Consider the following 17,940-nt stretch of genomic DNA (forward strand, 5'->3'; position numbering starts at 1 on the left):
AATACATAAGTCAAAGTCATCAAGAGCAGTAGGGGTGGATGGAGTAGCGAATTTAGTCTTTAAGACAAATTCAGACTTATGGGCTCTCATTCTCAGCCTGGTCGTTCAGAAAGTAGTGGCGAGTGTTAACATTCCAGCTAGCTGGAGAGATTCCATCCTGGTACCAGTCTTAAACTATAGATTATTTGCTATGCTGTACTCCACCTCTAAAATATTTGCCTTGCTACTGCTAATGAAGCTGACATGCTTGGTTGAAGAAAAAGGCTCACCCAGCAACTTTCAAACGGGCTTCAGAAAAATGCACAGCACCATTTGTAATATTGTAATATTTGTAATATTGGTGCTCTGCATTATTTGATGGCGGAAACCTTCAAATGTCTTGGCAAGAAATTGCATTTGTGTTTCCTAGACTTTGCAAAAGCGTTTGATTTGTACTCCCGCGCGCGATTGTGGTACAAGCTTGAATGTTGGGGCCTGGACCCCTCGTTGCTGTATTTTATCCAGTTATTATAAAGTAACACAATGGTCACTTCGCAATTTTTGATCTTAAAAATTAAATGATTTGTGTTAATACTCATAACAGTGGCATCAAATGAATATAAATGCATTTGGAAGTCATATGTAAATCAAACAGAAAGGATATCGCAGTGTACCAATCGACTAAGTAGTATATTTGACTGGCATTTTGTCAGTACATTTAGTGTGCAGGGGACGTGAGTGTCCATTAGTTTAGGACACTTTTTGTTACTGATCTAAAATACATGCCCTATCGATTGGGCCAGTACAATTTCTGACTGAACTACTCCTTTAAGATTCATCTATGTTAACACTTTGCGCTGCTGTTTTTGTACTCAACGTTTTACCGTTCTGTATTTTCGGCGGCGCAGTGATCACATAGTTCCTTACTGGGATGAGTTTGAGGGTACCACTAATGATTCTCGCTTCTCTTCAGCTCTGGTATTACTGGGACGAGTATGAGGGTACCAGTGATGATTCACACAAACATGGCATTTCCGTTTCAATAAAACATAATATTCCTTCCAACCCCTCACCCCACTACGTACGAATAAAAGGTGTTGGATCTTCTCTCTGGTAACGTTCCTGTGCAACTACTTTGTCCGTGACACTCCTTGATTCCATCATGCTTACCCTTTAACCCTGCTCATTTAACTTGACTTGGCTAATCATAAGCATACTGGAATACCCCGGTGACTCCTGAAATGCATATTCCCTTGGTCCTCGTTTTTTGCAAGGGAGGGTGGGTTGAAACATCTTATGGATGAGGTGGGAGGATATTGAAAGTTTAACCAAACTGTGTCTTTTTGCGTTATTACATATGGTAACCAGCAATCGCTTTGAAATTAATGCTGAGATTTAAATCTGATTTTGAATTTTAGGAACTGACAGTCTTTCTGACATACACTGATTGTAGTTGTCATGTGAACGTTAATAAAAATAAAGAAGTGAAAACATGGCTATTGACAATGATCTTGACTCTGTTCTGTGCTTAAAAAACCTGGTCATTCAGCAAAATCCAGACCTCTTAGGCGAACTAAAGTTTCCTCTGTTAAGCATGTAATACACTATAGAATCAATGTAATGTTATGTTTAACATTACACAACACACATGAATAACTAGTTGAATGGGTCATTTATTCTTACTAACGCCAGTGTGATTGATCAGTTTATTTTATTTAACATTTTCCAAATGTGAACCCTTTGCTAAACTTGGATGACAATGTCGACGTTGAAGAGGTGACATCCGACACACCCAACAACTACCTACTGTGTATCTGTGAAAATGCAGAAAACGTGAAAGAGAGGAATAAATGGGATGTCGTGATTGGCTTAGTGGTAAGTGATGTTTTCAAAAAGATATTACATCTTTTTATAAAGGCAACTTGTAAACGTTGTGTGTGTTGTTTCCTTCCAATACTATAGATAATGTTCCAAGGCATACACCTTTTAGGTTATGAAACATTACAACGAAATGTGAAAATCACTATGACCGATGTTTCGAAATTAATTGTATGAAAGCTGTAGGGGGAATTGGGTTCAGGTTCGGTCATTGTATTAGTGACATTTGCATTAGCACAAATATATCAAACTGCGTACCATTTGATGATGTATACAATAAGGACGCACTGAAATGTACATAATATTGTTGGACTAGAATAGTCCTGTTCAAACCATAATGTTTTTATAGAGTAGGATTGTTTTGTTACTTGGTGTGCAAGGAAGTTTTATATTTAAGAAATTATATTCCCTTGATTAACAAGCACCCAGTGTGAGAACATTTCTCCTTTGATCAACGTAATTGATCTTTAATGTTCGACGTCTGACCTAAATCCATAAGGAGATAAAAAGGATCTCTCATATGTGACCTACACATTGAGCTAAATTGTGAAGCCTAATGTTCGCCCTATTTTACTACTGAAAAATGAAAAGGACAAGGAGAATAGCATCTTCCGTAAACCTAGATGTTTGCTCGTCTTTGCACAGAGAATATTGTGCTATTTTAGGGTGTAACAGATGACCTCGAGAATGCACCAACTCACTGATGCGGTTCAGTTGCTTTTATTTTTAAGTCGGAAAATGCCCTAATGGCTGTCCCTCTCTCTCTAACCCGCGAATGGGCACTACCACCCTTGTCCATCGCCTCTTAACCCCAGGCTGGCATCAGTGATGGGTAACCCCTACTATCTAAAATCGATGTGCCTTCTTCTGATGCCCAAAAGGCAAATGCCGGATCTATCAAAGCAACTTCTGGGAACAATCTTGGTGACCCCTGTCAAAGGACTGAGATTGAATGGTGTATTTCAATCGCTCTGGGCACTCGCCTGGTCTTCCACACCTTTCTACTACTTTCCATTATGATTCTCTAGCGCTCTCCCTTTCCTCTTCCTTCCTCCCTACTACTCCACTCACCTTTCCCTTCACTCCTCCATCCCTCTGATGTTGCTATCACTACCACCTACCTCCACCCCAATTTTACTCCCCACTACTCTCTTCTCCATGCTGCTACTCTGCACCGTTTACACTAATACTCCTCTCCCCATACTACTACTCTCCATTCCCACATTATTAATACTCGCCCCAACGCTGCTACTCTACCCTTTTCACACCACCATTAGTCCCATCTCCAGACCACTACTACTCCCACCCCACACCACTACTGGTCCTCTCCACCTTCACCACAGTCACCCTCCTTTCACTCACTCATTCATCCCCAGCACTCACTCCCTACTGTCCTACTACCAGTTTCACTCCCACATCTTACATGCACGCTCATGCCACAGTACCACTTTCTCCCACCAGCCAATACCGAACATTTGCTAAAACCACCATGACGCTCCACCACACAGCCCTACCTCCTTCTGGTCTCTAAATCCATCTTCACCGACCTCACCCGAACAACCCACGCCTTTCTATTTCTTGTGACCTGTTTTATCCCCCCCCACTTCCTCCATATGTTCTCCATTCTAGTTCCCGGCCAATTAATCCCAGTGTTCCCCTCCCAGTAGGTGTTACAACAAGAAAAATACATCAATGGGGCTTTAAGCCCTTTCTTTCTCGTGTGCAGACCCTCCAAATTTTGTAAGTAATACGTGAGGGTGAGTGTTCCCAAAGTCTGAGGGATTGCGGTCATTGTAGGAAGCATTGTGTAGTGGTGTCCAGTCATGTTGCTGTTGTTTGTCGCCAGGGGGGGGTATGACCACTGCTAGGAATTATGGTATTTTTTGTTTTCTAGAGAAAGGAGAGCGAAACTGGCAAGCAGCTGGCAACATATGTATGGAGTGATCAATATTGTAGTACCAACAAGCTCAATGCACATAACGAAGGGACAAGGGATGGGGCCCTCCCAACTGTCACCTTGCCCCTTTGGGGTAGGATTGGCTCTGTCTTACAGCCTCATAGGCCTCCCACCCAGCATCAGTGGGGTCCCCATGACCTTGACACGGTCAGGTTGTTGATTCTGTCATAAGCGACACAAGGCATGTAATTACAGACTTGTACATTTGATTGACTGATAAACGATTTTGTTGATGGTCCCTGTGAACATTTGAAATTCCTGGTGTGCAATAAATGCCATAGAAGCCCTTAATTCAAGACAAATTTGATCAACTAAATGGATCTAGACATCGGACAAATTTAATGAGCCGGCATTAAAATCCCAACAATAGAAATAAATATTGGGGGCAAACCATACTAAAAGAAAATAAATCTTTACAATAATATTATGAGCCTCGTTAAGAGTTTGCCGTTACAACCACTTGGCCTGCTGGAATTACCACCAGATTACAAGTGGCAGTACAACCGGTAAATCCTCATTCCATATAGTCCCATAGAACTCCATGAGGAGATTTGCTGGTAATACCGGTGGCAGTAGTAACAGATATTTTTGCCGGTATTGTGGCCTCCAGCTGGAGGTAATTCTGCCACTCCACCGGCAAACTTGTACTTTGCTGGTGCGGTAACGTGCCGGCATAAGTTAATACCTGCACGTTATTACTGCACCGGAAAGGTTGTAATTGAGGCCATTGACAAACAATAACAGAAACGTTTTTAAAGGAATATAAAACTATCTTGGGTTTACAAAGAACTGCCATACACAGTAAAACACAATGACAGTTACTTACAATGTGAAGGAATGTTTAAAATAAAGTTTTAAAAAAAGAGATAGAGAGCCAATGCTTCCCCTGAACTTATAGAGCAGTGTTTCTATTGTAAAAGATGGAAACTAAAGCTCTCAACTTGGCTTTTGTGGTTCCACACTCAATATGCAGTGCAACTTACAAAATGTCATCCTGCTACTAACGCCCTCGGGAACAACTATTGTTGAAAAACTCGGCCACCCTGACAGTGCTACGATTAGCCACTTATAACTGCCATGCTGGAAGAGAGAGAGCACTTTAACATCTCAGGCCGAACTATGGTTGGATATCCGTACTAGTTTGAGGTCATCTTTGGTTTTTCTCATCAGCACTTGCCAATGCTCATTGAGGCTGATTACGTGGGTTCATAAAAGCAGGATCCAGTATTAGTCTAATTGAAAAAAAGCGGTTAGTAATTGAATAATTGACATCCGGCTGTAAAGTGCTTATGGTAAACAACTTAATTTCATTCTCAGTGCACTCTGTAAACAAATTGACTCGCCATTAGTGCCTGTGTATTTCAGGTATGTATCTTAGATCTGTTCCCTTAAATACGGGTGGTTATCTGGTGTGTTGTGATGACTATTCAATCTCAGTCCTGTTCTGAGACGAGTTTGCAGCACACGCTTATCATGCTGTGTTATTTCGAGAGAGGGGCGTCTGCTACCTTTTTAGTATGTCATCAGAAATTGGTGCACTGAAATAAAATTGTGAAAATCGAATGGCCGATTTTGAGATATTAACGTTTTATGTTGTATCTATATTTGGCGCAGACCCCGAATGAGTGTGAATCTTTCATACAAACTGTGCTAAGAACATATGAGTTTCACAGTTCATACATTAAGCTATTGCATCTTCTGAAATCTCACATCAAAGTCAAGGCTGACTTTGATGTCAGTTTTCAGATGTTATGTGCACAAACTATACAAAGAGGCATATGTTTTACAGTTCATACATTACACAATTGTAATCTCCTGAAAACTCACATAAAAGGGAGGGCTGTACCAACTGTAAATCCTTGTATGCTTTTTGTAAAGTATGTGCACATTTTATTTATTTATTTTCATTTGTATAGTGCACACAGACCCTCCGGCATCGAGCGCTGAACAACCAGCTACATGAGACCCGTAGGCAAGGACAATAGCGTGAATAGTGGTTGCATAAAGGTCACATTGAACTGCCAATTGAACAAGTTAATTGGACAGCCATGTTTTGAGAGCTTTGCGGAAGGTCCAATAAGATTATTCTGCTCTTAGTGCGTGAGGGAGGGAATTCCATTGCTGTGCAGCAATGACTGGGAAGCTTGAGTCTCCTGCTATCACACGTTTGAACTTGGGTTGAACCAGCCTGTGGGTACATGGGGTTCTGTTGGACCTGGTCGATTGAGACATATTGATTTTATGCACCAGATAAGGTGGGGCTGATTTGGAGATGCATTCATGGGTGATTGAGAAAATCTTGAATGAGATTCTTTCTCTGATGGGTAGCCAATGTACAGCTCTGCAGGCAGCTGAGATATGTTGTGATCTTGGAATGTTGCAGGCGGCACTTAGGGCATTTTTTTGGATGGTCTGGTGTTTTTTTATGTTTAGAGCCGATGTGCCAGCAAATAGGACATTGCAGTAGTCTAATCTAGCACCCACCACTGCACAGGCGATTGTCAGGCAATTGTCACTGGCGAGGAAGGGTCTGGCTGTGTTCAGTTTAGTTAGGTAGGCTGCCACAGAGAATATGGCACTAACTTGGTGGTTTAATGTGAGCGTGGAGTCAAGGTATACGCTCAGTTTTTTCACGGTTGAAGAACTGGGATCAATGAGCCATCGATGTTGAAGGCGGAGTACTGCAAACACAACTTTTTTAGCACAGATTTGGGACCAATGATAAGTTGAGTTTTCTCATCATTGAGGCAGAGGCCATGGGATGCCAACCAGGCTTGGGTGGTGGCATAAGTGGAGCTCAGGATGGCGGGATCGTCGAGATAGGAGCCAGTGAGAGGAAGGAGAATCTGCGTGTCGTTGTCATAGCTTGTATAGGCTATGCCGAGAGAATCCAAGTGGTCGAAGAGGGGCTTTGTGAATGTTAGAGTAGGCGAAACGCAGGACCCTTGGGGTACACCACAGTTGATGGGGGAGGGAACCCCACAGGCATTCTCAGCAAAAACGTTCATCACTTTTCCTTCGGGGAAGGAAGCAATCCATGATGCTGCTTTCTGGGAGAAGGAGGCTTAAGATGTAAGGTGGTGGCATAGTATGTTGTGGTTGACTAGGTTGAAGGCTGCAGACAAGTCTAAGAGGAGAAGCAGGGCAAGCCTGCCTCCCTTCATCTCTGATCTCATCAATCTGATTTTTCCAGTCTAGGAATGCCGACTGAGTGCCGTACCCTTGGCAGAAGCCAGAATGGCGAATTCCAAGAATTTAGTTAGTTTCTAGGTGGTGTAGATTTTTAATATAGGTGGCTTTAACGATAATTTTGAGAAGGAATGGTACAGTTTTAATGGGGCGGCAGTTGTTAGGGCAGGCAGCTCGAGTGTAGTTTTTTTTTATTAGAAGGGGATGGACCCAAGCTTCCTTGAGGCAGGAGAGTACCACACCTGTGGTGAATGAGGCATTGATGAAAGCCGTGATAATAGGTGCTAAGGCATCAGCACAATCTTTGATCAAGGGTTCCGGACAGACATCTCTTTTGCACCTAGATGGCTTGAGACTTTGTAGGATGCGTAGTCTCTTGTATGGAGTGTTGGAGGTGAGCACATGAGTGATCAGGCGAGTGTCCGTAAGGCTAAGCTTGTTTAGCAAGTATTTTCTTTTTTTTAGCATGTACATTTTTAGTAGCAGGGCCTTCTGAATGCTATCGCACCAGGTGGTGTCTTTGGCTGAGGTGGAGACTTTGGGGACTGGGGTTTCCAGTTCTCTAAGGATAGCGAATAGTTCCTTGGAGTCTGAGTTGGCTTGGCTATCCAGGTGTTGAAGGTAGTGGCTTTGGCTTGGGTGATAGCTTTTTTGTATTGTTTGGAGAGGTTGGAAAAGGTTAGTTTGGAGGCCTCTGAGGGGTTACATTTCCTACAGGTTTCAGCAAGTCTTGAAAGCTCTAAGGCCCAAGAGATTTTGGGTGTACCAGGAATTTAAATGGATTTCTGGTTTGGCTTTTTTGGGGTACTAGTGGGCCAATGGTGTCTACGGCAGTAGCCAAGGTTTCAGAGTAGAGATCCACTAAGTACATAGGGTCAGAGGTATTCAGGTGCTCTGGATTAAGGATGTTGAGGAATGGGTAGAGGCTATCTGTTTTCGTGAGCTACGGGCCGGGGAAGGTGGAAGTGTCTCCGTAGAGGGTTTGTTATGTGGGCCAGGGGGGAGTGAGAAGGTGGGTGATAGACGAGATGAACAGTGATGGTGTTGGTGGTCAGCTTAAGAGAAGGGATGTTGCAATAATTGAGTGACGTGTTGATTTGCCTAATGCGTAGATGGTCTTTCGCAATGAAGGCAACTCTGCCTCCTCTATCGTTCAGCCCATCACTTTTATAGATTGTCTAACCTGTTGGGAAGGCAAGGGATAAGGTCTGGCCAGATTCTGAGTGCAGCTATGTTTCTATAATGGCGGCATCAAGGTTGTTTGCTATTAGGTAGTGAATGTCAAGGGCGTACACAGTCCGGGATCAAGCATGGACCAGACCTAGGTTGAGGTTTTTGCAGTGAGGATTGTGGTTTCCTACCTTGTGGTGTGTGCTGTGGGAGGCCAGGTTGGGTGAAGCGAGGGTGGGTGGTGCCAGGGTGGGGGACCTGATTGCTAGGTTGGTTCCGAGGTTGTTGTGTTGGTCATAATAGTAGGCTGGTAGTAGGTTGAGATGGGGGCAGTCCCAGGAAGGGCCATTTTTGTTGTTTGATTGGCCCTGGAGGGGATTCCGTCTGGGCTCCGCCTGCACTTTGCAGCGCATGCATGGGGAAACCCCTTTATTCACCGCAACGGAGTTGCATCACTCTGTCGCGGGCATCACATGACTCACGTCACCACATCGTGTATGTTCCGAAAACAATCCAGTTATGCAAGGCTACTCGAACACCAAGGTCTGAATCAAGCCATCCTTATGGTGCCCTGATTGAGATTCAAATGCAGAGGGGATCATGGATGTGCAGTAGCCGGTTCTTCTCTGTGCAACGTGCCAATTTCCTTAAGACTTATGAATGATAATAACCTACATTTTCTCAAGTTGCTGAAAGTGTGGCTTTTCTGTTGATCAACGCCTCGGCTTGTATGAATGCTTTGGGTTTTAGTTACATCTGTATGTGATGCTTGATGAATCCCAAATTGAAATGCATGGCCTCTGCACAGCGATGGCGCACGTGTTCATGAAGAGCTTGTTGGCTTCCCCTAACGACCTCAGCAGAGCCGCGCCTGCCCCTCCCTTAAGTCCACCCTGGGCACAAGCTAAAGCTTCCTGCCTCCCTCCTTGGTCTGCACTGTATAATGCAGGGCATCATGTTGCCCTCCATGCATGGCTACCTTTACACACTGGGTTTGTACTGTGACCTGGTAATTTGGTACACCTTTGATTCCATCTGGAAGTACATAACTGTTCTTACTAAAATGTGCATTCGAGTGGATTGAGTCCTCCGACGTATTCCATATCTTTGACAGTAATCACCACAGCTGTGCTGCTTTGGAAAATGTCCTGCGTCGATGCGCCGTCCCCGAGGACCTCCTCCGACGGCCGACGTCACCCGATGTGATAAGTAGGACGCACGACACCCGTAGCCTCAGTTCCGTTTTTTCCGCGAACGTGTTCGCTTCGTGAATCTCAGTACGCCTCGACTCTTTGGAGTTCTGTTATTTTCTTCTCGGTTCTTGAACCTGTTCGGTTTTTGTGAAAAGCCTGTTCGTGACGATGTCTACCTCGTATTCAACCCCGCGTCCGGGCTTCAAGAAATGCGGGGACTGTGGGTCCAAGATGTCGGTAAGTGACTCGCACAACGCCTGCCTCTGGTGCCTCGGGGAGGCCCACGACACAGACGACTGTGTCGACTGTCAGTCGCTCACGGCCAAGGCCTTGCGGGAGCACAAGAAGTTGTTGTTGGTAGGTAGGGTGTCTAAGCCCTGGAAGTCGAGGTCTGCGGGGCTTTCGACGGATGATTCGAGAGGCGACTCTCTGCGTCATCGTCGGAGGTCCAGTGGGTCTCCTTCCAGGAGTCGGTCTCGCCACTCCTCTGCCTCTTCGAGGCATTCCCGGAAGCGCCGGCATTGGTCGCCTTCCCCGTCCTCTTCCGAGGACTCCGTCCGCCGGCGGGTCGCTTATCCCACCTTGCAAGCGACACCGGAGGAATGGGCTTCCTTCGGGAAGAAGATGTTGGGGATTCTCGAATCGCAGGGCACAGGTCCGTCCGCGCCTCCGAGTGGGGTCGGTCGTGATCGGTCGAGAGACACCGCTCGCACACCTTCGGGCTCGAGTGGTCGGCACGGTTCGCGGGAGAGGTCCCGCTCGGACAAGGGTAACCGTTCTCGCCATGCCCGTTCCAGGTCCCGGTCCTCGAAGCGCTCGAGACCGCGTGATCCTGTGCAGTCTTCGAGGAAGACATCAATGCCTGTGGCGCCTTGGTCGTCGACGACCTCTTTCTCTTTCTCTTTCTCTTTCTCGAGGTTCCGCCTCAGAGGGGGTCCTCGATGCTTTCGGCGCCTAGGTCGTCGAAGGACACGTTCGGAGCTCTGGCTTCGAGGCCTGTGTCGACGCCGCTGATGCTGGTGGCGCTGCAGCTGACGTCGACCCTGATTGGCTCGACGCCGATTCTCTTGATGCCGGCGCCGACTCGTTCGGCGCCCTCGACCCCTTTCGAGGCAGTGGTGTCGGAGGGGCCCATTGGTACGGGGGTAGCCCCTAGAAAGGCTCTGGCTAAGGTCAGGCATTGCTTTGGTCCCCAGGTGTCTTCCTCTCACCGCCTGGAGTACATTTCAGCGGGTGATGAGGGCTCTGATGAGGATTTGGTTCCGGTTACGGTGCCGGATGAGCTTCTCTCAGGCCATAGCCAATTTGATGACCTGAGGCAGTCACTGCAAGATGCCAGTGGACTGGACACCTCTCCGGAGGTGGAGTTTTGTAGGCCTGAGCCTGGCACTCATGCCATTTCTTCGTACCGGCGCCTTATGTCTCGGGTCACCGAGTACTTGGGATGGTCGGCTCCCCCAAGGGAGTTTGTTCAGGATGATCTCAGACATCCTCGATCTTGGTCCCCCCGCTGACCCGGTACTGCCATTTCATATGGCTCTGCAGAGAAGGGTGGCAGCGGCTTGGACTGCTCCGGAGAGTCTCCCGGCAGTGGGCAAGACTCCCCGGCAGTGGGCAAGTCTTTGTCGCGGAAATAGCGTCCAGCCAGTAGCGACCCCTGCTACTTGTCCAGGCACCCCCCTCGGGAGAGTTTGGTGGTGCAGGTGGCTACTGCCCCGGGAAAGCAGGCGTCGTATCCTACCATCCCTCCGGATAGGGACGACAAACGTTTTGATGGCTGGGTGAAGAAAGTGTTTTCTTCAGGGGGTATGGCGCTTCAGGCGGCCAACTCCGTATGTGCCTTGTCTCGTTTCACACACACTCTGTGGAACTGTTGCATTAGCGGCTGAACATATTCCCCAAGGGGACGAACGGGATGGTTTCCTTGCTATGGTTCAGGATGGCGGCGAGCACCGTAATACGCAGGTTTGCGTGGTTGCGGAAGTCGGGGTTCGCTCCTGATGTGCAGTCCTGGCTCCTCAACATGCCCTTTGACGGTGAACATCTTTTTGGCAGCAAGGCTGACGAGAGCCTTGAGAGGTTGCAGACCTCCAAAGCTGCAGTGAAGTCGTTGGACGCTGAAGTTCGACAACCTCCGCCTTTTCGTCCTAGGGGACAACAATGGAGGGGGAGGTTCCTTTCGCTATCACTCGTCCAGTAAAGCGAGAGGAGCTGTCAGTCAAAGAGGCCACCGTAAGAGTGCCAGAGGTGGAAAACGGTACTCGAGGTGCCAAGGCCGCTCGGGCAGTTGCCTCTTTGCCCTCAGGCAACGCCGCAGCTGCTACCACTCAGTCATGAGGCCAGGTCCCATGGTTCACCGGTGGGGGGAAGGGTGGCGCGGCCTCTTGTAGAGTGGCGTGCCATTACTTCAGATGTGTGGGTTCTGGAGATCATAACCCACGGCTACTGTCTTCCCTTTCGGCAGAGGCCTCATGACAATCCACCTGGGAACCTCTTTGAAGAGTTCGGATCCGCTCCCTGCGCAGGAAATTCAAGCCCTGCTAGAGAAAGGCACCATAGAACTGGTGCCTGTAGCGGAGTGGAACAAGGGATGGTATTCCCCTTATTTTTTGATTTCGAAGAAAAACGGGGGATTGAGACCCATCATGGACTTGCGCAGTTTGAACAAACTCCTCAGGAAGGACAAGTTCAAGATGGTTACTCTCAAGTCCTCCAGGCCCTTCAACTTCAGGACTTGTTGGTGTCTCTCGACCTCAAGGACGCTTACTTCCATGTGCCGATCCATCCCACGCACAAGAAGTACCTAAGGTTCGCGGTTGGCGACTCGCACTTTCAGTTTCGGGTCCTGCCGTTCTCATTGATCTCCGCCCCAAGGGTTTTCACCAAGCTCATGGTGGTGGTGGCAGCGCATCTCAGAAAAGGGGGGGATTCACGTCTACCCGTACCTGGACGATTGGTTGATCAGGGGGAGCTCTCCCGAGCAAGTCCTGGATCATCTGTCCATCACCTGCCACTCCCTTCACAAGCTGGGCTTCTCCCTCAATTTAAAGAAGTCCCATTTGACGCCAACACAGCGGCTCCAGTACATCGGAGCAGTGTTCGACACATCCCTGGGGCTGTTTTCCTCCCCAGGTGAGGGCTCTTCACATTCAGCAGATGGTGCACAAGTTTCAACTTGCCCAGACTCTCCCAGCGTGCGAGTTATTGAGACTGCTCGGCCTCATGGCATCCTGCATTCTTCTGGTGCCAGAGGCCAGGCTGCGGATGAGATCTTTGCAATGGGCACTCAAGCTCCAGTGGTCTGTCCTCCGGCAGGATGTCGGACCCTGTTCCGGTGCCGCCCTCGGTCGCCCAGGACCTTCTGTGGTGGGCCGTCGAAGGCAATCTGATGAAGGGGGCCCCATTTCGGCTGCCCTGGCCAGAGGTGACGATCGTGACGGACGCATCCCTCACGGGATGGGGAGCTCATGCCAACAAGTTGACAGTCAGTGGTCATTGGTCTCCGTCGGAGTCCAGACTCAATATCAATCTGTTGGAGCTGAGGGCCGTCAGGCTAGCCCTGAAGGCTTTTCTACCGAATGTGCGAGGAAAGAGTGTCCTGATTCTAACGGACAACACGGTGGCCATGCACTACCTCAACAAAAAGGGGGGGGGCAGGGTCACTTCCTCTGTGCAGGGAGGCGATGCAGCTCGAGTTCTGGGCCATCCAGCAGGAAGTTTCGATCTCGGCTGTTCATCTGGCCGGAGATGACAGAGACGGCGGACGCTCTGAGCAGGCAGAGCACGATCTCTCACGAGTGGGAGCTGGCTCAGGAGATTCTCCTGGAGATCTTCGCCCTTTGGGGGACCCCCCAAGTGGATCTCTTTGCCTCCAGTGTCAACTGGAAGTGCGAAAGGTTCTGCTCGCAGGAATTTCCTCCCAAAAGGAGCCTTAGGAGACGCGTTCGTGGTGGAGTCGTCATTCCCGCTGCTGTACACGTTTCCTCCAGTCCCCGTCATCCCACAAATACTGCAGAGGTTACGGATTTTCGGTTCCCGGGATGATCCTCATTGCTCCGGCGTGTGCCCGGAGGACGTGGTACCCGGACCTTCTCGACTTGTCCATCTGCCCTCCACGTCGTCTTCCCTACCGAGACGATCTGCTCTCACGGGAGGGGGGTCAGATTCTCCATCCACAGGTCAGATCCCTCAACCTTCACGCTTGGCTTCTGAAAGGTTGAGGTAGAAGGATTGGGACCTACCTGTAGACGTGTTGGAGGTGTTGCTCTCGGCCAGACGGCCGGCAACAAAGTCTCTGTACCGTTGGCGTAAATTCTGCGACTGGTGCAGAGTTAAGAATGTGGATCCTTTTGAATGTGACATTCCCATGGTTCTGTCTTTTTTGCTTTCTTTGGCCCACAGGGGCTTGCAAGTGGGGACCATTAAAGGTTACCTGGCGGCGCTGTCCATATTTAAGCGCTTGTCCGAAGAATGTTCCTATTTTAAGATTCCTTTAATTTCTCAGTTTTTAAAAGGGCTCACTAATGTGTTTCCTCCGTCACCTTTTCTGGTGCCAGGTTGGAATTTGAATCTTGTTCTTAAGTTTCTTATGGGTGCTCCGTTTGAGCCTTTGCATTCTTGCCCTTTGCGACTGTTAAATCTGAAAACTGTGTTTTTGGTTGCGGTTACTTCCGCTCGCAGAGTGAGTGAGTTACAGGCACTTTCAGTTAAGGCACCCTTTGCTGTGTTTCATAAGGACAGGGTTAACCTTCGAGTTCGTCCTTCCTTTCTTCCGAAGGTGGTTTTGGAATTTCATTTGGGCCAGAAGGTTGTTCTTCCGGCATTCTATCCTCCTCCACATCCTGGTAAGGAAGAGGAGAGGCTCCATAGGCTTGATCCTAGGAGAGCGTTGAGCTTTTATATTTCACGCATGTCCCGGGTCAGAGTGGACGATCAACTCTTCATTGGTTACGCTGGAAAGCGTTTGGGACAAGCTGTGACGAAACAGGCTTTGTCTCGTTGGATTATTTTGGCTATCTCCGAGTGTTAACCGCTTGGCGGGAAAGGACCCACCGACTGGCTTGCGGGCCCATTCTACCAGGGGTATGGCTGCATCTACTGCCCGGCAGAGGGGTGTTCCTATTCGTAACATCTGTGATGCAGCCACCTGGGCTTCTGTACTTACTTTTGTACGTCACTACTCCCTCGATTCCATCCGAGGACAGGATCTGGCCTTTGGCAAGGCAGTCCTTTATTCCGCAATTTGATTGGGCATGCTAAATGTGTGTTCTAAATTCTTTCCCCACCTCCTTGCTTTGGTACTGCTTTGGGAGTCTGTCAAAGATATGGAATACATCGGAGGACCCAATCCCCTCAAAGAACAAGTTACTCTCTTCCCTGGTAACGTTCTTTCAATGGGATGGTCCGACGACGTATTCCATATCGCTCCCTCCCTACTTTCCCCGCTGCAGAATTTCTTATGCGATTGCAGCTTACATTTCCGCAAGGCCTTGTGTGTCTGACTGGCAGAAGACTGGTGTCACACGTTCTGGGGGAGAAAACTACAACTGAGGCTACGGGAGTCGTGCGTCCTACTTATCACATCGGGTGACGGATTGCGTCGGAGGAGGTCCTCGGGGACGGCGCATCGACGCAGGACGCAGATGCTGAAAATTTTCAGAAGCAGCACAGCTGTGGTGATTACTGTCAAAGATATGGAATACGTCGTCGGACCATCCCATCGAAAGAACGTTACCAGGTAAGATTGTAACTTGTTCTTTGGCATTTTATTTGAGGTCATTGTTAAGGCACGCTAATGTCAACACACCTTACATTCTGTTGTATTCTTTACTTGGCAGGGTGTTCAGCCTACGACGGGGGAAGTCATCTTTGACACTTTCCCAGACTGCAAGCTGCGCACCGAGTTAGAGAGCAGAGTTCTGAGGCTGCAGCCAGTGGAAATTCTGATTCCATCCACGCTGTCTGAGCAGACTGAAAGCCTCCTTAGCAGCATCAGCTCGGCGAGGTAGGACTCTGCCTTCTTCGTGTCTTCCACTACTGCTATTAAACGCCAGGTCTAGGTACGTGTCGATAGGTGGCAGTGGTGTGCCTCCAAGTAGTGTAAATGTCTCAAGTACAGCCTCGGGCACCAGATACTTCCACGAGCACATAATTGACATCTGAGACCAGTGGTATTCAAACTTTTTCATACCAAGACCCTCCCCTCTTTGAGTAAACATATTGTTTCTGGGCCCCCACCTGGGGGTTGGCCCCCTCTAGGTGGTCCAAAGGATGCCCAGGGAGAAGTTGTGTGGCAGGTTCTTTAAAAAAGGATTACGCTGACTTCTTTTAATAGAACCTGGAATCAGTAGAACATCTGTTTATATTTTATATTAAACGCCGTCATTTAATCCAGGCCCCTCCTGGACATCCCCAGCCCTCAGTTTGAAGACTACTGTCTTAGACAATGCTTTGGTGACTATTGGGGAGACCCGTAGTTTGTCGGAATGTCAATGGAGGCTACAGTGGAAAAAGCAACAAAAAAAAATAGCCATTGTGGAAGTTTAGTTTCAGTTATGTTGTGCACCTGTCAGTGAAACGCCATTCCATCTGCCCAGTGCCCACGCATGAATGCTCGATATAGCGGTTCTTTGGGGATTTGGCTCTGTGTACTCCAGATGAGGCTAAACGTGTTGGCATGTGTGCTTTTAACCCTGGTTACAGATGTTGTTCATTTACTGCATGGACTGTGCTTGTTGTGTACAGTCTCCCCCTAGTTTGGCATTACCCACAAATCCATTGCTCCCACTTAGTGGATGGTACACTTTTGAAATCCAAGGACAGCAGTTCCACTCTTTTTGTTTAATATTGTCTATAAATGCGCGTGAAATATGTCCTCGCCTATAAAGCCATGAGGTTTGCCGGAAATTACATTTACTGCTGTGAGAAGTAGATGGATGGTAAACCAGGCTTAAAGGAAAACCGAAGTTACGAATTCAGCAAGTTGCAGGATGTGCAAATCGCCTATTTTGCAAGAATCTCTGCTCGGAAGCCCTTTATCAAATTTCTTGGGCAGATGATACTTGCTGTAGCGCCACTGCTACATAACCCCAAAACAGATGTCTCCTTTTTAACTATATAGTTATAGGGTAGGATGTTCCACTGGGAAGGGCTTGTGAGATCAAAAGGACTGTACATGGCGGGTTGCTGATGTTTTTGAAGGGGATTGTAATTGGGTTTTTTATAATGGCTTAATACCCAGAGGTTTCTAACCGCGGACCCGGGGATCGAACCTGTGTTGCTCTGTGTTGTCTTGCTTCCAAGGCGAGCAGAGCTGCCATGAGCGTGCAGGCAAAGGGTCCCACAAAATGACATTGGGCCTCATTACAAATCAGGCGGTCCGGAAATAACGGTGGCGGTAAACCCGCCGCCACCGTTGTTTACGGACCGCCTGATCCCGACTCCTGCAGGTGGGAGGTGATGTTCCCGCCAGGTTTGACCTGGCGGGTTTAACACCGCCCGCCTGCAGGCGGACGAGGAAACACCGGCACCATCACGAGATGGTGCCGGTGTTTCCACTTCCCCATTCCCATCGAGTCCGATGGGAATGGGGATTAACACCATTCCGCCTCCGTGATTCCCGGAAAACCAGGGTTGTAATGCCCCGGTAATTCCAGGAATCACGGAGGCGGAATGGTAATACGAGTCCGGCGGTAACCAGGCGGTTTTACCGCCGGACTTGTAATGAGGCCCATTGTCTTTTAATTTCTGTTTGAACTTTTTATCACCTCTTTCGGGCTATTCTGCCATCTGTAAAATATCACTGTCTCCTTCTCATCGCTTTCACCTAATTTGTCAAGCAATAGCCCTGCCTTTAATTAAGAGTTGCTGTACACGTGTATTACATCTATCCACTATGGGTTTAACAGAGGTACGTTTATGGTAAATGATTAGTTTGTATGTAGCATAACTGTGGCTGCTTTTAAAGCCTCTTGGTGCGTTGGCACCTGCATGAGAAATGGCTGGGCATGGTTAGTAAGAGCAGAGGGAGCAGTGAAAGACTAGTTTGCTGTTGTGTGGATGCGTGTAGTGCAGATAGCGAGCAGATGGCCTTTGTGGGTAAGCGTCTAGGTGTTTTTGTCATAGTTCCTCTTTGGATGTGTGCCTTGGTGTCCCCCGAGGTGGCCATCAATGTTGTGGATCTGGCCATGCAACGTTGAGCATTCTGTTCATGTGAGGTGCTCTGTGGGCTAGTGATTGTGTGCTTGTCCTCATCAGATCATGAATATTGGGCCTGCGCTTTGTGGTAGTACTGGGCATTGTTTGGTGCATAGTGCTCAGTGGTGTGGTGCGTTATGTTATCTCTGGTGTGGAGACTGAAAAGGTTAGTAGTGGTAGCAAACAAATGGAAACCCAGTGCCGCAGGGCGCAGTCCATAGACCCGTATCTTAATGGGTAGCAGGTTAATACAGGTTGCAGTCCTAGATCAATAAACTAGGGCACAGAACATCATTGGCAGCAACCAAAGAGGCAGACTTAAATGAGGAGTAACACACTACAAGCGTGGCGGTCCGGAAAAAAGGGTGCCTGTAAACT

General features: G+C 48.1%; 1 protein-coding gene across 4 annotated transcripts in view; it reads left to right on the forward strand.

The window, feature by feature from the left end:
* The window catches only part of MSH3 (mutS homolog 3), a 2,767,116-nt gene that overhangs the window by 317,403 nt on the left and 2,431,773 nt on the right, over window positions 1–17,940 (forward strand). For all 4 annotated transcript variants that reach the window (XM_069627552.1, XM_069627549.1, XM_069627550.1 and 1 more), the window contains 2 exons: window positions 1,709–1,854; window positions 15,204–15,370. In XM_069627552.1, coding sequence (XP_069483653.1) covers window positions 1,709–1,854; window positions 15,204–15,370 — 313 coding nt within the window. The remainder of the gene's footprint in view (window positions 1–1,708; window positions 1,855–15,203; window positions 15,371–17,940) is intronic.

Source organism: Ambystoma mexicanum, chromosome 6p (genome assembly GCF_040938575.1).
Source record: "Ambystoma mexicanum isolate Mex_15411 chromosome 6p, UKY_AmexF1_1, whole genome shotgun sequence".
NCBI classification, from domain to species: domain Eukaryota; kingdom Metazoa; phylum Chordata; class Amphibia; order Caudata; family Ambystomatidae; genus Ambystoma; species Ambystoma mexicanum.